Source organism: Bubalus kerabau, chromosome 8, assembly GCF_029407905.1.
Source record: "Bubalus kerabau isolate K-KA32 ecotype Philippines breed swamp buffalo chromosome 8, PCC_UOA_SB_1v2, whole genome shotgun sequence".
Classification (NCBI taxonomy): Eukaryota; Metazoa; Chordata; class Mammalia; order Artiodactyla; family Bovidae; genus Bubalus; species Bubalus kerabau.
This window is the reverse complement of record NC_073631.1, coordinates 12,421,697-12,444,367: the sequence shown is the minus strand read 5'-3', so window position 1 is coordinate 12,444,367 and position 22,671 is coordinate 12,421,697. Positions and strand designations below refer to the sequence as shown.

Below are 22,671 nucleotides of genomic sequence, written 5' to 3'. Positions count from 1 at the left end.
AAATTCAGTGTACTGTGCAATACCAAATATTCTAGGTAAGTAATAAGTATTAGGAAATAAAGCACTTTGCCAATAGATTTTTCTTTTTAACAGGTGACTAACAGTTTAATCAATTTGCTTTAAAGTGTGTTTAGAAAACTAAGAATTACTTGATTTCTCATTTTAGATGCTTAATAGAAAAAGGGTTTCTGTAAATATGCCATATATGTTATACAGTGTATTCATAATACAGTGTCTTTCTTCTGGGGACTGTCAATATTCAAAGAGGCAGGCATACATTTCAAAAGTTAGTAGGTTTTATATCCTGAAGTCATTGTTAATCTGAGGTGAAAAGTAAGTGCTAAATTGGAATTCTGAGAAGAAAAAAAGTCTCATTTTTTTCACTGATAGGAAGTTCTGTTGCATGAGGTGGGTTTTAAGATGGTCTTATGAAAAAACTAAACTGAAAAAAATCCCACAAGGTATAGAGTGAGAATGCATGTCTTCAGAACTTTTCACAAAATGAAATGTCTCAAACTTAATGTTTTATTGTAGTTTCTCTGTTATCTATAGTTTGTCTGGATCTAAATTAGTGAAAATTTTTATAACCTAAAAATTTTTATAAATTATAAATAAATCTTATAAAGTTTTATTACTTAAATAATTTATAGATTAAAATAATTTAAAATTTTTGTACAATACTTATAATTTTTAAAAAATTTTAGCTAGTGTTTACTTAAAATGTCAAAGGTTACTGAATTTTAAAAGCATTCTTTTTAGGGAAATTTTTTAGTTTTAAGGCAGTGGAAGGGAGTAAATTAAAGATTTTTTGTTATTATGTAAAGAAGTGAATTACAGATTTCAAAATGACTTTATTTTGCAGTTGAGAAAACAATAAGGTCCTCTGTCTCCTGAAAGTATATATCCCCATTTAAAAAAAAAAACAAAAATCTACCTTTAATAGAAAAGGAAACAAAGACTACAAGGTATCTGAAATTATGTGTAGAGGTTACTAGTGGTGAGATGTGATCAGTCATCTCTCACTTGCTTTTTATATAGTACATATATTCTAAGACAGAAAAACCAACATTTTATTAACTGTTCTCATCATGATTATGTCTCCTTTAATCTTTCAAGGGATTTCTTTGTTTTTATAAAGCAATGGGAAATCCAGAAAACATAGAGGATGCATACGTTGCTGTTATTCGGCCGAAGAATGCTGCCAGTCTCAATTCTCGGGAATACAGAGCTAAGTCATATGAAGTGAGCACAGTTGACTAACATTTGATTTTCTACCACTGAATGTCATTCTCCATTATCATTTTCATTCACATTTAAAGTCTTACCATAGCCTGTAAATTCTTATTGGTAACGTAGATATTGACAAGCTAGAATTTATGATTATAGAGCTCTTCCCATCACCATGTCTTCTTTTTTTTCTGCTGCACGTATTTTGACCATTTTTTTCTATTCATTGATATGGGTAAATTCTTAGATAGTAAAAGTTACTTATTTGAGTTTTGCATATATAATTTATGAGAGTTTGGTTTTTACTAGAGCTTCTGGAATGGCTTGCAATAAAATTGCAAAATTCCAGTCTAAATTTTATTCATGGTTATTTTTCAAAACTCTATTTTTAACAGTTCATTTAAAAATATCTTTACCTTTAATTATTTTAGGCAATTAAATTACTTCTCTGAAGTCTTGAATACATTATTAGTATTAGTAAACATGACTGAGGCACAAAAAAAGAAAAGCTCAAAGCAGATTTTTATCTTTACTATGCAGCAGATTCAAGCATCATAAAATACTTCTAGTCTAATCTAATTTCACCTAACTTCTCTGCACGCGTGCATAGCCGCTCAGTCCTGTCCAACTCTTTGTGACCCCATGGGCTGGCGACCCCATGGGCTGTAGACCACCAGGCTTCTCTGTCCATGGGATATCCCAGGAAAAAATACTGGATGGGTTTGCCATTCTCTTCTCCAGGGGATCTTCCCGACCAAGGGACTGAACCTGCATCTCTGGGTATTCTACTTTAATTGCCTTTTCAAGGTTAGTTATCTGAAACCTATTAAAGGATATTGCAAGGATTCTGAGGAGGCTGCCATTCAGCAGTGCTGTGGCTTACTAGTTCTCAGTCCTGGCTACACTTTAAATCACCTGGGGAAGTTTAAAACTTCAGTACCACGACCTTACTCCCTAACATTCCAATTTACTAGGTCTGAGATGAAGCTATACATTGATACTGTTCTAAAAGGGTACATGTTATTCTAATATGCAGCTAGGCTTAAGGTTAAGAAAGATTTCTGGCTGTATTTTAGGGCAAGTACATTTTATTTTAAACATTCTCTTAATGTTGTTTTTCTCATCCAAGATTTTGTTGCATGAAGTTCCCATTGAAGGACAGAAAAAAAAGAGAAAGAAGGTTTTGTTGGAAACTAAACTGCAAGGTAACAGTGAAATAACACAAGGCATATTGGATTATGTAGTAGAAACCACCAAACCAATTTCTCCTGCAAACCAGGGTATCAGAGGTAAGAAATTTTTCTCTTTAACACAGTTGGTTTTAATTGCTTGTGAAGGAAGACATTTAAAAAAATATATTAAAGTCAGTTTCTTTTTATGTTCCTTTTCATTGAAAAACTTGAAAAAGACTCATAAATTTCTGGTTTTTTTTTTTTTAAGGTGGAACCAAACTCCCTTCAAGAAGTTCCTTGACTATAATGCTTTTTAAGTTAAAAAATATTTTTAAAATATTTGAATAATTTTAAGTAAGAAAAAAAATTGAAAAATATTTTTGCAGTTTCTTTTTTTTTAATTGGAGTATAGTTGCTTTACAGTGTTGTGTTAGTTTCTGCTGTACAGCAAAGTAAATTAGCTATATATACACATAAATCCCCTTTTTTGATTTCCTTCGCATTTAGGTTGCTTCAGAGCACTGAGTAGAGTTCCCTGTGCTGTACAGTCGGTTCTCATTAGTTACCTATTTTATACATAGCAGTATATATGTACGTCAGTCCCAGTGTCTCAATCCGTCCCACCCTCCCCTTCTTCCCTTTGTATCCATACGTTTGTTCTCTCTCTCTCTGTCTCTATTTCTGCTTTGCAAAGAAGTTCATCTATGACATTTTTCTAGATTTTACATATATGCCTTAATATATAATATTTTTCTCTCTCTGACTTACTTCACTCTGTGTGACCATCTCTAGGTCCATCCATATCTCTGCATATGGCACAATTTTGTTGCTTTTTATGGCTGAGTAATATTCCATCATATGTATGTACCACATCTTTGCTCATTGCTCTGCTGCTGGATTTTTAGGTTGCTTCCATGTCTGGGCTATTGTAAATGGTGCTGCATTGAACATTAGGAAGCATATATCTTTTTGAATTATGGCTTTCTCCAGATATATGCCCAGGAGTGGGATTGCTGGATCATATGGCAGTTCTAGAAAAATATTTCAATTGTGTTAATGATTTGTTCAAGAAAGAGAGGAAGCCAAAGTGGCTTGAAAACTAATAAGAAAGCACAAGTTATTTTTGTTAGAAGTATATTTCCCTAGATAAGTATCTTTGAACTACTATTTTTATTTCTTTACTCCAGGACACAGAAAACTATAAACCTCTCTCCGTAACTAAGTAGCAGTTAAGATTCTGTGTATTAGAGCAAGTCATATAAATTACAGGTAGCAGAGGTTTTCTTCCCATTTGGTCACAAGAAGAAAATCATTTTCAACGAGCCAAACTGTGAACTGTAGAAATATTCACTCTAAAAGGTTGAGGCCCCATTTACAAGATAATCTATAGCTTATGAAACTGATTAAATATCAATGATCAATTTTATCAGGCTGTGCCTCAAAAGAAGCAGATAGCAGTTAGAAGTTCTAGAAATTATATATCTCTGTCCAGAATTCAGGCATTATAATTAAAAAGGTAAAGCTAATTTCAGTCAGACAACCGTTGAGAGCAGTTGTTGGTAGTGAAGTAAAACGTACCTCTCTGTGCCTAAATTTTGGGGTTTTTTTTTTTCAGCTTATTCAGTGTTTTGTTTTTTTTTTTTTCCCTGTTTGTTCATCTCTTTTCAGTAAAGAGACTATTATTGTTGTAAAGATAAGGCTGAATCATGTCATTTGATTTATTGGTTATTTGGGATACCTGTTCTCTAGAGATAAGCTGAACTAAGCCTGTTTGATAACTTCTGAAGGTACCATTTACCATATTTTACCTCCCCAACAGGTAACCTCCTCAATAGGGCCTGAAGAGTTTTTGCAGTTCTGACCATTGTAACTGGAGATTACAAGAAGTTCCTGCATAAACGTACAGATCTTTGATACACATTCTGAGTCCCACAAAGAGAATCCCCTTTCCCTGATTATCAGATTGACTTTTTAAATAAAGTGATCTAGAAATTGATCTTAGCTGAAAAAGGGGACTATCCCTGTGGGTGATCAGGCATGTGGAAGGCTCCTTTGGATGCCACAAATTTGTCATTTTTTCTACCTGTCTTAGACGTCTCTTAGTAATTTGTATTACTATTACTTAATTGTTTTAGTTATCAGGACCTATTCTGAGATCAAATTACTGAGACAAAGTCTGAGCCCAAATCACGTATTTGAGCTAAGATAGAAAAGTCATAATTTGCTGTGAATTAGCCAAACTCTAACACTTGGTTCATTCACCAAGAAAGGGGATATACGTGATATCAGTGTGAACAAAAATGTCCCCTGGCACAGAGGACTGGTAGTTTTTCTTAGAAGTTACGAGTGGATAAGCACCCTGAAATATGTCTAGCACAATTATGTCTTGTATACTTAGTAGAATGTGCTAATAAATTTTCAGGCAGCTTTTAATAAGAGAAATGAAAATAAAGTTTTTACTTAACTAAACAGTTAAAATAATGAACCATATCATACCTGACTATCCTATTCAATTGAGTTTTTCTAAAAGTGTGAAATATTTTTATAGAGAGTATGATTTCTTACATAAGTATCACATGAAAATTACAAATGACTTTATAACTGCAGTAGTTTTGCCTTTTTGTGCAATGCTATACATAGTTTACAAAGCACTACCACAATTACTTATCCATGAAATTCTTAAATTGATCCTGTGAGTTGGTATACGGTCATTTTCACATCTGTAAAATGGAAATGCAGACATGCTGCCAAGTCGCTTCAGTCGTGTCCGACTCTTCGTGACCCCATGGACTGCAGCCCACCAGGCTCCTCCATCCATGGGATTTTCTGGGCAAGAGTACTGGAGTGGGGTGCCATCGCCTTCTCCAAATGCAGACATAGGCACCTAGAAAAATCATATTCCCATTTGTGGAGGACTTAGGACTAGAACTGTATTTCCCAACTTGTAGTCAGTGCTTTTCTCCTCCCCTAACCCCCCCACCAGCACCCCACCCCCTGCCTGAAATAGATCTCATAGTTGCATATAAAATTGGCAAAGTAGTCAGTTTCGATCAGAACTAGGTTTAGGGAAGCTACAAGGCAGGAAAGATTAAGTGGGACAAGACCTCAAACCAGACAAAAGTAATATTACCTCTGAAATTTATTAGAATGTTTTTCTTTATTTAACACTTACATTTTGTACAAGTGTCAGTTTTGTAGAAAATTGTTTGGGGGCTCCAATAATAATCGGCCATAATAATCACAAATATTCACTCTAGCATTTTGTGAATGAATGAAGCTGTTTGAACACTTGTAGTATATACTTGTCCACAGATGGCATCCAGCCAGGCATTCCTACCTGGGTCGAGAACAAGGTTCTGTTTCTGGGAGTGGGGAAGTTGGAAGGGTTGATAAAAATCATGACAAAGATAGCCAGAAAATGAAAGGTTTCAGAGTGAAAAACTTTTTATTTATTGCCCCTTTGCTGCAAATCAGGAACAACAGACTAAGAGTGATGGGTAAAATTCAGAACAATAATTTATAGCCCAATCAGATTTTAATAAAGCCTGAAATTGAGGATGGAGGTTGAATATTAAATGAAGGGTTACTAAACTTTAAAACTCTGTAATTCATATATACTACCCTTCTTGGCCAGCTCAGACTTTAGTGAAATTCTCACCATCTACGTCCCAACTGAAGACGTGCATGCCTCTTCACCTTGCAGGATGCTCTGCTGTTCGGCTGCTCTGCCAGTCCTTAGTGGGGCGGATTTCCTTGCTGTGCATGGGGAGCTTCTCTCCTAGTGAGTCAGAACCAGGGATCTGTTGTTAATTGCCTACAGAATGATGTACATTATTATCAGAATTACCAGTTTTTATTAGTGCATATAATAAAATTGACTTTTTATATTTCAGTTCCTCTTATACTGCCTTTAAAATATTTTTTCTAATTCTCAAGGTAATTTATAAGATTTTAAAAGGCCCGTTATGTTTATCTTTACTGACTTAAAATGATTAGGAAAACGAGTGGTCCTGATGAAGACATTTCCTCTGGATGGGGAGAAGGTGGGCAGAGAAGCGGCATTATTTATTGTTCCATCAGTTGTTAAAGGTAAAGCCTTGAGTTTCATCTTGTGAATCTTGGTGTACCTTAAGTGCTAAGCTAAAGTCTATGGAGGAACTTAGGAATTTGGAGTCATAGTTACTATTGCAATACTGTTGTAAAAATCATATTTTTAATATAATGGAAGATGGAGAAATTTGTTATTTAACGACATTTGATTCCCAAGTAATATTCAGGCTTCTGGACTAATCGTAAAGTTTTTGTTTCTGTTTTTAAAAGTAGAATAAAGAAGTGAGGAAGGAACCTATAATAAAAACAAAAAGTTTTCAGGTTATAATGAGGTATTTTTCAGACTGTGCTATATAAATAGAATAGAAATAAAAATGTACGTATTTTGGGAAATTAACAGACTATCATCAGAACTTGTCTTGTATTGGATAAGAAAGTGTCAATAATAGTTTTAAAATACTCCACCCAACAATAATGGTAATATTTAAAGAACTTAGATCTAATGTGAAAATTTAATTTGAGCTTTGACAAGGAATTTATCCTATCATCCTGGAATAATAGAAAAAAATATTGAGCTTCAGTCAGACCTGCAGTCTACCAAGGTTTTGTTATGGGCAAACCACTTCTTTAAGCCTCACCTCTTTATCTATAAGATAGGTATCTGCTCCTGCTTGATTCATTGTGCTGGAAGAATCCAATGAGGTATTAGATGTAAAAATCATTTTGGAACCTGTAGAGTACTGGCCTCATGTAAGGTAGTAATCATACTGATGATATATTAATGGCCCAATGTGGGCATCTCATCAGACTGCTGCTACACAGTACTTAACATATGTTTTATTAGCCAGCTCTGCCATTCCAGATTTCTTTTTCCCAGCCATACTTAGGTTAAATAGTTCAGCATTTTATATGATATTGGAAATCTTATTATTAATTAGAATTTTACAACATTGTTGAGCAAGAGAAAGGGGAAACAATTTCTGTAGTCCTACAAGATTCTAAATTCTGCATTCACCCAACTGGACAAGGTCACAGAGCTGGCCAGCCCTTGAATCCAAGTCTTCTAATTACAAGTCTAGAACAACTTATACTTACCAGTTTTTTTAAACATACTGTATATGTTTAAATAAAAAACACGCAGTTGTAAGCCTTTTATATGATGGCATAAATCTTCATTTTTCTTTTTCAGATAATACTAAATATACTTATACTCCAGGATGCCCAATTTTTTACTGCTTACAAGATATTATGCGAGTCTGTAGTGAATCCAGCACTCACTTTGCTACACTTACAGCAAGAATGTTAATAGCCTTGGATAAGTAAGAACTGCCATTAAAAATATTTTTTAATAAATCAAATACATATTCATAATAGAAATTAGCTTTGTGAGATAGAAATACTTTATGGATGAAAATAATAAAATTTATAATATATTTATTATGAAATGGTAAGTTTTTGAAGTATAATATAAAAATTTTAAACCCCAAAGATAAGATTGTCCTGATTTATTTGCAACATGTTAATTTTATTCTTTGAAAGTGACAAAGATTGCCCTGGCTTAAGAATTAAGATTCCTTTGTTATAAAACAAGGTTTATTATTGATTTACCCCTATTAGTGAACAAGTCATTTAACCTGTCAAGCCTTTGTCCTGTAATAACAGGTCTCATGTCACCTACATCTCAGTGGTTTAAATTTTAAAGTGCTTCATGTTTTTGAAATGGTTTTAATTATTTAGTGTTATATAGATTTTTTTGTTATATGCATTTAAAAAGAATAGTTTGCTGTATCCAGTAATAAAACTTTTATTTAGAGTAAGTGAAATACTTAACTAACACTAATTAAAATTATAAAAATCTGAATGTAGTATTAGAGTTAGACAGTAGTTTACTTTTTTCATCTTCACTTTAGTACAAATACTTCTACTGCCTCTTCTTTCTATTTTGCCAGGTGGCTAGATGAACGTCACACACAGTCTCACTTTATTCCAGCCTTATTCCGACCTTCTCCTCTTGAGCGGATAAAAACTAATGTTATAAACCCTGCATATGCTACTGAATCAGGTCAGGCAGAAAACTCACTACATATGGGCTACAGTGCACTAGAAATAAAGAGTAAAATGTTAGCCCTAGAGAAAGCAGATACCTGTATTTACAACCCTTTGTTTGGATCAGATCTTCAGTATACAAACCGGGTAAGAATTTTGGCTCTTATTTCAAGAGATATTTCATTTCAAAATATAATTTATTTTTCCTGAGACAAATGCATATATTAGTAATTATAAACACTGAGATGACATCCTCACTTAGCTCTGCTTTTATACTTAAGGTCATAAAGCTCTTAAACAGCTTTTGTTCTGTTTTCCCTTTCTAGGTAGATAAAGTGGTAATAAATCCATACTTTGGTCTAGGAGCTCCGGACTACTCGAAAATCCAAATTCCCAAACAGGAGCAATGGCAGAGGAGCAGGAGCAGTGTCAGCGAAGACAAGTACGACTCTGGTTTCACTTCACTGTGCCTTTAAAAGCCTATATGCTAATATTAAACAATTATTGTAAATGATATATGCAGTAGTATGCAATGTAATCACTGCGTAAATGATTCAGTTTACAGCTGTTCGGTGATGTGTAGCTTTCATAGATGTGTCATATTTGTTTCAGAACAATTTGAATTTCAACAGTGTTGTTCTTGTTTGTTTTTCATGATTAGGGAACGACAGTGGGTAGACGATTTTCCTCTCCATCGAAGTGCCTGTGAAGGAGATTCAGAATTACTAAACCGACTTCTCAATGAAAGATTTTCAGTCAACCAATTAGATAGTGACCACTGGGCACCCATTCATTATGCGTGCTGGTAAATAGACTACTTATTCTTTTCTTGTTAGAAAGAATGAATCTTTAGTTATTAATGTTAGTGTTTCTTTTCAAAGCTGTTCTCATTCCAGCCACGTTTTCCTCCACTGTGTGTGTTTGCCTTCTGCGCTTTCTCTGTAGGAATCTTTGATTACTATGCGTGTGCCACAGCATCTGGCCCGTTTGAAAAGTATCATTAATGTTCTCAGGCATTTCTTAGGTCATGAAGTAGGATAGCTAATAACTAACAAGTGCCACTGCACAGCAGTTGGTCCCTTAGTCACCCGCAATGTCTGTTGTTTTGTACTGGGGTTGTATTATGTCTGCTTATCCTTATTATAAAATGTACGTGTGTTAGCTACATATGACTTGACCTGCATCATGTTAGAAAAGTATTCTTTTAGTTCTTTGGAAAGCTATGGTATCTGGAAACATCCAAAAGTTTTCATTAGAATTAAAGCCTTTTTTTTTTTTTTTTTTTTTTTGATGAGATGGATTAGCTCTCAGGAGTGAGGTTAGCTCTCTCCACTAGTTGCCTATGGAGTTCTTGGTCTTGCACTTTTCTCACATAATCATAACTCTTCCCCTCAGCCTGGACTGAGTTCTTAAATTTATGTTCATAGCAGTAGTTAACCATTTGCTATAGCCTGTCCTCTAGAAAGGATGTAATGAAGTTATTTACCCTTATATATTTTTTAATTTATTTAAATTGGAGGCTAATTACTTTACAATATTGTGTTGGTTCTTGCCATACATCGACATGAATCAGCCATGGGTGCACATGTGTCCCCCATCCTGAACCCCCTCCTACCTCCCTCTACACCCCATCCCTCTGGGTTGTCCCAATGCACTGGCTTTGAGTGCCCTGCTTCATGCATCCAACTTGGACTGGTCATCTGTTTCACACATGGTAATATACATGTTTCAGTGCTATTCTCTCAAATCATCCCACCCTCGCCTTCTCCCACAGAGTCCAAAACTCTGTTCTTTATATCTCTCTTTTGCTGTCTCGCATATAGAGTCGTCATTATCATCTTTCTAAATTCCATATATGCATAAATACACTGTATTGATGTTTTTCTTTCTGGCTTACTTCACTCTGTATAATAGGCTCCAGTTTCATCCACCTCATTAGAACTGACTCAAATGCATTCTTTTTAATGGCTGAGTAATATTCCATTATGTACATGTACCACAACTTTCTTATCCATTTATCTGCCAATGGACATCTAGGTTGTTTCTATATCCTAGCTAATTGTAAACAGTGCTATGATGAACACTGGGGTACATATGTCTCTTTCAATTCTGGTTTCCTCGGTGTGTATGGCCAGCAGTGGGACTGCTGGGTCGTATGGTGGTTCTGTTTCCAGTTTTTTAAGGAATCTCCACACTGTTGTCCATAGTGGCTGTACTAGTTTGCATTCCCACCAACAGGGTAAGAGGGTTCCCTTTCCTCCACACCCTCTCCAGCATTTGTTTGTAGACTTTTTGATAGCAGCCATTCTGACCAGCGTAAGATGGTACCTCATTGTGGTTTTGATTTGCATTTCTCTGATAATGAGTGATGTTGAGCATCTTTTCGTGTGTTTGTTAGCCATCTGTATGTCTTCTTTGGAGAAATGTCTGTTTAGTTCTTTGGCCCGTTTTTTGATTGGGTTGTTTATTTTTCTGGTGTTGAGTTGCATGAGCTGCTTGTATATTGTTGAGATTAATTCTTTGTCACTTGTTTCATTTGCTATTATTTTCTCCCATTCTGAAGGCTGTCTTTTCACCTTGCTTATAGTTTCCTTCATTGTGCAAAAGCTTTTAAGTTTATTAGGTCCCACTTGTTCATTTTTGCTTTTATTTCCATTACTCTGGGAGGTAGGTCATAGAGGATCTTGCTGTGATTTATGTCAGAGAGTGTTCTGCCTATGTTTTCCTCTAGTTTTACCTTATATTTTATGGGAAAGTTGCTTTTGACTTACTGTTTAAAATGAGCTTCTCTGGCTAGTTTGAGAAGTGCCTACATTGTTTATTGCCTGTTAAAGTCCACAGCTTTTTAGCTGCATGGCATTGAGCAAGCAACTTTACTTCACCTCTCTGCATCTTAGTTTATTTCAGTCAGTTCAGTTCAGTCGCTCAGTCGTGTCCTACTCTTTGAGACCCCATGAATCGCAGCACACCAGGCCTCCCTGTCCATTACCATCTCCAAGAGTTCACTCAGACTCACGTCCATCGAGTCACTGATGCCATCCAGCCATCTCATCCTCTGGCGTCCCCTTTTCCTCCTGCCCCCAATCCCTCCCAGCATCAGAGTCTTTTCCAATGAGTCAACTCTTCACATAAGGTGGCCAAAGTACTGGAGTTTAAACTTTAGCATCATTCCTTCCAAAAAAATCCCAGGGCTGATCTCTTTTAGAATGGACTGGTTGGATCTCCTTGCAGTCCAAGGGACTCTCAAGAGTCTTCTCCAACACCACAGTTCAAAAGCATCAATTCTTCGGCGCTCAGCTTTCTTCACAGTCCAAATCTCACATCCATACATGACTACTGGAAAAACCATAGCCTTGACTAGATGGACCTTTGTTGGCAAAGTAATGTCTCTGCTTTTGAATGTGCTATCTAGGTTGGTCATAACTTTCCTTCCAAGGAGTAAACATCTTTTAATTTCATGGCTGCAGTCACCATCTGCAGTGATTTTGGAGCCCAAAAAGATAAAGTCTGACACTTTCCACTGTTTCCCCATCTATTTCCAATGAAGTGTTGGAACCAGATGCCATGATCTTCGTTTTCTAAATATTGAGCTTTAAGCCAGCTTTTTCACTCTCCTCTTTCACTTTCAAGAGACTCTTTAGTTCTTCACTTTCTGCCATAAGGGTGGTGTCATCTGCATATCTGAGGTTATTGATATTTCTCCCAGCAATCTTGATTCCAGCTTGTGCTTCTTCCAGCCCAGTGTTTCTCATGATGTACTCTGCATATAAATTAAATAAGCAGGGTGACAATATACAGCCTTGACATACTCCTTTTCCTATTTGGAACCAGTCTGTTGTTCCATGTCCAGTTCTAACTGTTGCTTCCTGACTTGCATACAGGTTTCTCAAGAGGCAGATCAGGTGGTCGGGTATTCCCATCTTTTTCAGAATTTTCCACAGTTTATTGTGATCCACATAGTCAAAGGCTTTGGCATAGTCAATAAAGCAGAGATAGATGTTTTTCTGGAACTCTCTTCCTTTTTCGATGATCCAGCAGATGTTGGCAATTTGATCTCTGGTTCCTCTGCCTTTTCTAAAACCAGCTTAAACATCAGGAAGTTCATGGTTCACGTATTGCTGAAGCCTGGCTTGGAGAATTTTGAGCATTACTTTACTGGCGTGTGAGATGAGTGCTAGTTTATTTGTCTATACGTAAAATACAATAATTAGATCATTTCCAACTGAAAGTCTTTTGATTTCTCTGATTTCAATATTTGTGATTAAATAGCTAAATATAGTTGCTTTTAATATATATCTTTTCTCTGTTGACAATATGCTATTTCTTTAAAAATATCCTTTATTAAATATGCTCAATTTTTTTCTGCTTCCTTAAAAATATTTTATTCTATAAATGTAACCTTAATTGTTTTCCCATTATAGGGAATTTTTATACTCAGATTTGAAGAGTTACCCTAAGTCTTCTTTCACTGAAGTTATAATTGTTTTTTCAGATTACTGGTAAATACTGGTAGCAGCAACAGTACCAGAAGAAATCACATGCTTTTCCTTGAGCTAAACAAAAAGAAGTAGAGAATATAGTTCAAACATCACGAATTGAGAAAGACAGAGCCAGTGAATTTTAGCTTAGGAATCCCAAAATTACATTTGGCTATATTGTTGCCCTTTCTGTGGCAGGGCCTCATTTCCTTCTCTATTAAGAGAGCGGTAATATTTTCAACTACGTATTACATAAAAACAGAAGTATGGTATTGTATTTAACGTGCTTTGGAATGTACCTACATTTCAGTCCGCACTGAATATTTTAGTTCCTAAAAGTATGGCCTTTAGCAAATTAGTTAATGTCTCTAAGGATCTATTTCTTTATCTAAAAGATGAGCTTAATTTTAGTGCTTTTTTTAAGATTAGAGGAGAAAATGTGAATAAATGCTTGGAAGGGTACCTGGCAGTAATAAGCATTCAAAAAAACGGCTATTATTAAAGTATTATAAAAATTTAAAGATTTTGATGTCTGAATCTAAAATTCATTCATCTGTTGTATTTTTATTTGGATATTACTCCAATACACTGAGGAAGAGTTTTATCCATCAATAAAATCAAATTTCCATCAGCTGGAAATAATAACCAAGTTTAAATACCAATAGTAGTAGTAATATAGGTCACCTTGCAATACTTTTAATAAGATAGATCATTTGATTGGTGTGAACTTGAATGAAGACTGATTAAACTATTTAGTAAAGAACATAAATTACTTTATCTTGGAAATGTACTCTTACTTACTAATTAATACTAGGATTAGAAGAGGAATACTGGGCTGTCTCATCAAGAGACTGGGATGGGGTCTATCTTTATAAGCTTATACAAGATGTTTTAGCCCTCTTATTCTGTCTTCTCATCTTTAAACTGGAGAAGTAAATGGCAACCCACTCCAGTGTTCTTGCCTGGAGGATCTCAGGGAGTGGGGAGCCTGGTGGGCTGCTGTCTGTGGGGTCGCACAGAGTCGGACACGACTGACACGACTTAGCAGCAGCAGCATCTTTAAACTGAAGGATTTTATTAGCTCAGTGGTTCTCAAACTTTTGTGTTAAAACTCCTTTTATTCTTCAAAATTACAAGATCCCAAAGAGCTTTGGTTTATGTGAAGTAATACCTAGTGTTATATACTTTATTAGAAGTTAAAACTGAAAAATGTCTTAAGAATTTAATTATTTTAAAGTAGCATATTAATATAAATAGCAGAGTTTTCCAAATATATCTTATTTTCCAAAATAAAAAAGTTAATAAGAAAAGTAGCAGTGTTCTTGCCTGGAGAATTCCAGGGACGAGGAGCCTGGTGGGCTGCTGTCTGTGGGGTCACACAGAGTCAGACACGACTGATGTGACTTAGCAGCAGCAGCATTGTTTTACATTCTTGCATCGTTTTACTGTCCAACCTTATAGAAAATAGTTGGATTCTCACATCTGATCTTGCCTTTAATTTGTTTTAATTCTCATGTCAGGGAGCTTCTAGAAAACTCTGCTATACACTTAAGAGAAAATCATAGTGAAAAGGGCGAATAAATCTCAGTATTACTATGAAATATGTTTTACCTAGAGGACACGCTGAAAATCTTTCAGCTATCTTCCTGGTTTCCTGGATCAGTCTTTGAGGATCACTTAATGAAATCACCCCTAGGATTGCTCCAAGCTTTAAAAATTATATTGATGACAGGTGCCTAAAAACTTTTCTTTACCAGAATCACCATTTCCAAAACTATTTAATTTGGCTTTCTCCCCATATGGGTAACCTCTCAGCCACTCAGTAAATGTCTCACTGACATCTCATATTTTCTCACCTCTCTCAAATCAGTGTCTTCTCTCTCTGATAGTACTTCCAGGCTTCACATCATTGGTAGAGAGTGTTTCAGAACTCTGATGATTTGGCTCCCTACAAATTATCCCATCTGATTTCATTTGGGCCTTCACTGCAGCGAGCTGTGTATTGTCTTTATCTCATTCATCCTGTCAAGCTTTCGGTCCCCTATTCTAAACCTAGGAACTTCCTGGTGGCTCAGACAGGTAAAGAATCTGCCTGCATTGCGGGACACCTGGTTCAGTCCCTGGGTTGGGAAGATCTTCTGGAGAAGGGAATGGCAACCTACTCCAGTATTCTTGCCTGGAGAATACCCATGGACAGAGGAGTCTGGCAGGCTACAGTCCATGGGGTCGCAAAGAGTCAGACACTTTGCACTTTCTGCTTTTCTGTACTTTCTTTTCTCTTGTCTTCAAACATACATGAATCCTCTCCCTACTCAAAAAAGAACCTTAATTTGAACCTGCTGGCCCTTCTGGCCACTGTGCTGTTTCTTTCCTTCCTTTCACAGCGAGACTTCAGTGATTACAGGACCATACTCACTGCTTTCTCTTTTTCAGTCTTCATGAACCTTCTTAACCTTTCTGAGTTTTTAATCTCTTTCACTGCTCTGCTGCATTTAACGCTGTTGACCACCCCTTTGTTTGCAGAACAAATGGCAGTTGAAAGCGCAGCTATAATAGAGCTATAATGAAGGTCAATACAAATGCAAGATAATACTTGTTATCATTATTCTTATTATTGAAATACTGGTCTTCATCCTGTGACCCAAGGATGTTTTATATTAATAGTATGGAAACTGTTACACTAAGAGTCAGAAAATTGGATTTTAACTGGTTAACCATGAGACCTTGGGCAAATTACTAAACTGGTACAGGCTTCATTTTTTTCATCTGTGCATTAGAAATATCTCTGCCTGCCTCATAAGTTGTTGTGAAGATTATATTAAGTAATTATATAAAGAAGTACCTTGAAAACTTTTTAATCATACACAGTGTTGAATTGTCCCCCTCAGTATCTTTTTCTATTCTGAGAGTATGTTTTTCAAGATGCATTTCATTGTTCTAAGATGTTCATATTTCTGTCTCAGAAAGGTTTCATCCATTCTCGCAGCTTTAACAGGCTCAGTTGGATGAATTTGTATATCTGGTACCTCAAGCCTTTGCCTTCCTCCTGAGTATCAAGTCTGTGTTTTCAGTTGCCAGCTGAACAGTTTAGTCACCCATTTTCTTAATGCCTGAGGCAGTATGGAGAATGCAAAGATATAACTTTAAAGGAACATCCAGGCTGACAGAAATATATATATAAAAGGATGAAAGTAGTTAATGAGATTAAAAAAGTAAAAGTAAAATGGTAAATTATAGTGGGAATATATATAGGAGGTAGTTGGTAAACTGTTTCAGAGAAATAACAGAACTTAACCTGAAATAAAATCAGGAGGAGGAAAAAAGACATCTCAAGAATAGCTAAGAACGTAAGCAAACAGTCACGTGAATGAGAAGGGTAGGATACAAGTGGCAAGTTCAGGGCAGAGAAAAGCCAGAGCATGTGTGAAAGGGAAGAAAGTAGACAGTAAGTTGGTTTAGTTCTAAAGATGTGCTGTTTGCCCCTCAGATGCACCATATCTAAGAGCAAATTTCCTTTCCCTTTTTACCCATTTATTTCCAAAAAAATGAATTGCCTTTCCACTATTGCATTAGATTGAAGCCTTATTGTAACTAGATGGTAAATTCACTATGTCTGGCACATTCTTTGTACTCTTTGCTTACTTTTTTTCCTCACTACCTAGAATATTTTAGTTCTCTTCAGCATCTCTTCAGCTTTTAAATTGTTCTTCTATCAGAATACTTTTCAGGACTCTCTTAGACTGAAATCTTATCTTCCTTTTCCAGCATTTTCTAAAGCATCATTATATACTATTATTTGACAAATATATATTTTTTGATTGTTACCCTCAACTGTTACTTAAATTTTACAGCATGATGTAACTTATCTCACATGTTTGTTTTCTTCTGATTACATTAGAAGCCTTTACCAGAGCAGAGACCATTTATCTTAACATATCTTTGTGTCTTTCACATTGCCTCATTCAACAGCTACATGTAAATTAGGTCTTGGGCCCATTGTAAATTTAAAAAAAAGCATTATTAAATTTATGCGTTACTTTCTGCTCCTGAAAATATTTTTGACTAAAAATTTTATCTCCCTAATTTATAATTTTTGTATATTTTGTACGATTGTGATTCTGTATCCTCTGCTCTATCTTGTATTTGAGATTATATTTTCTCCCAGTTGATCAGAAATAGAAACATTTGAATTAAATCAGAGTACTTCATAAGAAATCCATAAGCACTGAAAACATTTACATCAATGTCTTCATTCCTTGTTCTCTGCCATAGAAAAATCTTAGATTTCTTTGAGATGTCTGAAATTTGGATTTTTCATACACTTCATATGACTTTTGTAGGTGTTTTATTTTTTTGTAGGTATGGAAAAGTTGAAGCCACTCGCATATTGTTAGAGAAAGGAAAGTGCAATCCAAACCTTTTAAATGGACAGCTTAGCTCTCCTCTTCATTTTGCTGCTGGAGGAGGACATGCGGAAATCGTACAGATCCTCCTAAACCATCCAGAAATTGACAGAGTAAGTTATTTTCCAGGTGTTGTTTTTTTTTTAACATCCAAACAGTAAATAACTAGTAATGACACTTAAAATGTTTAGTCGTACACTTGTGAGGGCAGCTGAGAAATGAAAACAAATTTAACTTGCTATATAGAATAAATAATATGTATACACTTTGCTTTTAAATTGTAATAGAATACACCTCACATAAAATATACCATTTTTGCCATTTTTAGTTGTACAGATCAGTGGCATTAAGTACATTTACATTGTTTTACAACCATCAATACCATGTAGCGCCCAAATGTACATAAAATTTAGCTTCCTGTCATTTTATATAAAGTGTCTCCTGTATTGCAGGGAGATTCTTTACCAACTGAGCTATCAGGGAAGCCCTTATATAAAGTGTTTTCTAAAAAATATCTTAAAGAAGGAAAAAGATATTTTGGAATTTGTACTATCAGATGTGTAAGGGAAAAATAATAGCTTTAACAAGACCTTTGTTGTTGCTCTAAACAGAAGTTTTGAAAAACAATAGCCACAGTGATTAGTGCTTTGAATCTTTCATCTTCGGCTGTTCATGTTTACTTGAAGTATAGCATGCGATAAGTATGCTTAATACCTACTTAACACTTGCCAATAGTCTTTTTAATGAAATTTTGATTGACTCATATTTTCCCTTACTTGTATATTTGTAATGCCTTTTTTCTTTAACCTCTGATTTTTCCCTCACATTCTTAGCACATAACAGACCAACAGGGAAGATCTCCTTTAAATATTTGTGAAGAAAACAAACAAAATAATTGGGAAGAAGCTGCAAAATTGTTGAAGGAAGCCATTAACAAACCAGTAAGAATTACCTTCATAAATATTAGTTAGAGCCAAGCATTGTATTAAAGTTGATAAAATTTGAGGATCTGTGGTAAGAACTGAAGGATGAATGTATGGATGGCTTCTTTACTACTTTTATAAAGCCTCATGTTTAGACATCGTAGATATTAAATTTGCTGTCATCTCTAACATTTGGGCATTTATTCTTGCATATCGAAATAAAAGTTTGCATAAGTAAATCTTTCAATCACTTAAAATTAATCTAATTCCCAATGTAATCTCTATACTTTATATGGTGATTACAAATTGTAACCACTTCATTGAAGCATCTCTCTCTACTTAGGCCTTCTAAATGAAGTGAAAGTGTTCATCGTTTAGTCATGTCCAGCTCTTTGCGACCCCATGGACTGTAGCCTGTCAGGCTCTTCTCTGTCCATGGAATTCTCCAGACAAGAATACTGGAGCGCGTAGCCATTCCCTTCTCCAGGGCATCTTCCCAACCCAGTGATTGAACCCAGTTCTCCTGTGCTGCTGTCTTTACCGTCTGAGCCACCAGGGAAGCCCCTAGGCCTTCTAAGCAATATGTTACATTTGTAATAATCATATTACACATTGTTCAGTAATTTAATTACTTATCTAGTTCAGATTCATTTTCCTCCTTAAGATTAGTGAATGGGTTAAAATAAAAGAGTTTCTAGTCTTTTATTTTGCCCATTCAGCTTGGCCTTTCCATCTACTTATGTACAAAATAGTTAGCAGTGGCATTAAGATAGAGAAGAATTAACAATTAGAAAAAACTGCTATGCCTCAAAGTTATGGTGACAGTAAACTGTTTTCAATGTAAAAATTGTTTGAAAACTTGCAAACCAGATAAAAGAATTTATACCAACTAATAAAGGATAAAAGTTTTATACCAACAGGATATAACCCATATGTCTGAGCCTTTCCAGACATTTCCATTAACTAGATAATATGTACTTGTTGAGCATTTTTGTAAATTTACCACCATGAAATGCTGAAAGTGATGTGATAAATAATAAATACATGATCTCTGTCTTAAAGGGAAATCTCACACATTCATACACAATTTTGTCAAAACATTATTCCCTGAGCACATGACAAAAGCAAGGAAATAGATAAGCAGTACAGGCACCCTTATATTAACTTCCTTGCAATTTACTTTCTAATTGTATAGTTAAAAACACATTTTTATTTCTCATATAATCTTTAAATCTGGAGGTATACGATAAAAGGAATTAGGTACTTTTACCTAAAATGAACTGTCCTGGAAGTTGTTTAGAGGCATCAGTTACTTCCTATAACAGTAAAAATGAATTGATAATATCATTTCTCTCTGTGATTTTCTGAACTGGAAGAAAGAAACTGGCTCAAGGTCCATTGTTCATAACTTGTATCTGCAAAGTCCTTTATCACAGATTCCTTCTGGGATAAATTATTGATGGTGCACATTTCTACATTGTAATTTGTGGCCCACTAAACTCATGAGGTAGTTAACTAACACCAGATTTAGTTAACCAGGTCTATATCCCCCATTTGGTATTTACATTGTACATTAATAGCTTTAAAGTATCCTCTCAGAAGATTTTTGAAGTTGAATATTTTTTTTTTTAAACCATTTCCCTTCATTTCTCAAACTTATTTGACCATGGAATATTCAGAAGAAATTTCATGTTTAAAAATATAAATAATGGAAGTAAATTTTTTAAAAATATTGCCAGAAGTGGTTAGGTTTCTAAGCTTCCAGTGCAGGAGGCACAGGTTTGATCCCTTATTGGGCCACAAAGATCGCAAGCTGTGCAGCAAGGCAAAAATAGAAAAAATAAAATATTGCCAGAAGATTCTCACTTAAAGTAGTTTTTCTGATATTTTCCATATTAGAAATCTATAATAAAGCAGATGAAGTTGAAATTAAAGCATTTTGGGGGGTTGGGATGTATAACTTCTACCCAGCTTGCATAATTTATTATCATTCTTTGTCCTAGTATGAAAAAGTTCGTATATACAGAATGGATGGATCATACCGTTCTGTTGAACTGAAGCATGGAAATAATACCACAGTGCAGCAGATAATGGAAGGAATGCGTCTCTCTCAAGAAACACAGCAATATTTCACTATTTGGATCTGTTCAGAAAACCTCAGTAAGAAACTTGTTATTCTGATGTATAAACCTCATTATTCCTTTCTGAGAGTGAGTTGGTAAACTGAAGGGTAGCATCAATTGTTATTGACTTTTAAGTTTTCAAATGATATAATATTCTTCTCTTTTACATAAATTGTTTATGTTCAAACTTCTGAAACAGATAAGCCTCTGCTTGCTCCTGGCCCCTCTTTATTCATACAATGTTGGGTGTTTTTTTTTTTTTTACTAATTTTATTTACTTATTTATTTTTGGCTGTGCTGTTCTTCATTGCTGCGTGGACTTTTTTCTAGTTGTGACAAGTGGAGCCTACTCTCTAGCTGTGGTGTGAGGGCTTCTGATTGCAATACAGCAGTAGAACAATGGCATCTGTTGTTGAGGAGCACAGGCCCTAGGGCGTGTGGACTCAGTAGTGGTGCCGTGTGGGCTGTAGAGCACAGGCTCAGGGGTTGTGGTGCACAGGCCTAGTTTCTCCCCAGCATCTGGGATAATCCCGGATCGACCATCAAAGCCATGTCTCCTGCATTGGCAAGTGGATTCTTTACTACTGAGTCACCAGAGAACGCCATACAATGTTTGAAGTGGTAAAAACCAAAACATTTTTTCTTTGGCAATGAAATTTGATTTGAATGCTGTTTAAATGCAGTTTAAATTTCATTTGAATGCTGTTTAAATGCATCCAACTTGCCTTTATTTTCAGTGCTCACCTCCTCTCAGAATACAGATACTCTTTTTCTTTATATTGGTTTTCTATCAGATCTTTCTATTGCAGTTCAGTTCAGTTCAGTCGCTCACTCATGTTCGACTCTTTTTATTTAAACTCAGCCTAATGTCACTACAGATTTGGTCTCTCAGACAAAGTATTGCAAATGCATAAGGGATTTCATCGAGATGGTTGTGATTTGTTTTCTAGTGATTTAACTGTATTTTTTTAAACACCAAATTTTTACCGATTTTATCATAATTAAATAGGCTATCATGGAATTAAGGATCTTAAATTCATTTGATAAATTTTAATTCATTTCCAGAATTATTCTCATAATTCTTACATTCTTAAAAAACAGTTAACCTCAAATTGGGCATAATATTGATTAAAATCAATATTGATTTAAATTTAGACCTTTAATTTGTGTGTGTTCAATACTTAGGTACAGAATTTAATGAAAAGTTTCTATGTGTTGATGTAATTAGTTCATTTTTACATTATCATTTATTAAGGGAAAGATGTTTTTCAGGCCTTCAACTCAAGCCTTATCATAAACCATTGCAACATGTTCGTGACTGGCCAGAAATACTTGCTGAATTGACTAATTTGGATCCCCAAAGGGAAACACCACAGCTTTTCCTAAGAAGAGATGTGAGACTTCCTTTGGAAGTTGAAAAAAAGGTTTGCTCAGACATCATTTTTGTAGTCATTGATGTTCAGAATCTGCTGAGTTCCTATTTTACGCACCAGAGGCAAACATTGTGCTCTTCCTTTTCAGGAGGGTTCATTTCTGTTTTTCTGTTCAATCCTCACATCCCTATTGTAAATGGTAGAGAGTTTGAGTCAGTCTACTTACAAAGCCCCTGGTTGGTGTTTCCATTTCCACCTCCATTGTCTTAGAATACAAAAGAAATCGAGACTCCATCCTAAAGAGAATAGAGAGAACTAAAAAAAAAATTCTAAATACAGAAGATTATATTTACAAAGGGGACATTAAAAAGTTATTCCTAGTAGTCAGTATGTAGCTATTTTAGATTCAACAGAGAACTATACATATAGTAAAAAATGAGAATGGAATTTACTTGATTAAAAAAAAGTCTGTCCTAAATAAGTATGTCTGGATTTGAATTATTATAAATGTTAGAAGTGAAATAATGCCATCTGAAGGATGACCAGACAAGGAAAAAACCTAAGGGATATATTACAGTTTAGGTGATAGTCTAAATACAGCAGTAGCTTTGAAAACTGGGGAAAAGAAAAGTTCTGAGGTCTCATAAATTTGGTGAAGAAAAAGTATACAATGCATTTCCTCATTCTTTTATTCAAGGAAATACTAAACACATAAGGTTAAGCACATTTCAACACATGAAAATTTCAGTGACCTTGTCCAAACTTGGTAAATGTTTTATGTCTGAATGTTTATATTGTCTCGGAGAAGGCAATGGCACCCCACTCCAGTACTCTTGCCTGGAAAATCCCATGGACGGAGGAGCCTGGTAGGCTGCA

The 22,671-nt window shown here is 35.1% G+C and overlaps 1 protein-coding gene and 1 long non-coding RNA gene across 4 annotated transcripts in view; one reads left to right on the top strand and one right to left on the bottom strand.

Moving 5' to 3' along the window:
• The window catches only part of KRIT1 (KRIT1 ankyrin repeat containing), a 38,452-nt gene that overhangs the window by 3,017 nt on the left and 12,764 nt on the right, over positions 1-22,671 (top strand). For 2 of the 3 annotated variants that reach the window (XM_055589700.1, XM_055589699.1), the window contains exons 2-12: positions 1,117-1,242; positions 2,357-2,516; positions 6,396-6,488; positions 7,639-7,768; positions 8,399-8,642; positions 8,822-8,937; positions 9,157-9,300; positions 17,333-17,489; positions 18,210-18,317; positions 20,303-20,459; positions 21,695-21,846. In XM_055589700.1, coding sequence (XP_055445675.1) covers positions 1,141-1,242; positions 2,357-2,516; positions 6,396-6,488; positions 7,639-7,768; positions 8,399-8,642; positions 8,822-8,937; positions 9,157-9,300; positions 17,333-17,489; positions 18,210-18,317; positions 20,303-20,459; positions 21,695-21,846 — 1,563 coding nt within the window. In that variant the 5' untranslated portion in view covers positions 1,117-1,140. Of the gene's footprint in view, positions 1-1,116; positions 1,243-2,356; positions 2,517-6,395; positions 6,489-7,638; positions 7,769-8,398; positions 8,643-8,821; positions 8,938-9,156; positions 9,301-17,332; positions 17,490-18,209; positions 18,318-20,302; positions 20,460-21,694; positions 21,847-22,671 lie in introns of those variants that run through there. The other variant, XM_055589701.1, reaches the window with a different exon arrangement.
• On the bottom strand, positions 5,540-22,122 carry LOC129658867 (uncharacterized). The gene is made up of 4 exons (XR_008717546.1): positions 22,022-22,122; positions 17,391-17,465; positions 8,849-9,198; positions 5,540-6,177 (listed from the first exon to the last, which is right to left on the bottom strand). It is a non-coding gene; the product is annotated as an uncharacterized LOC129658867 (long non-coding RNA).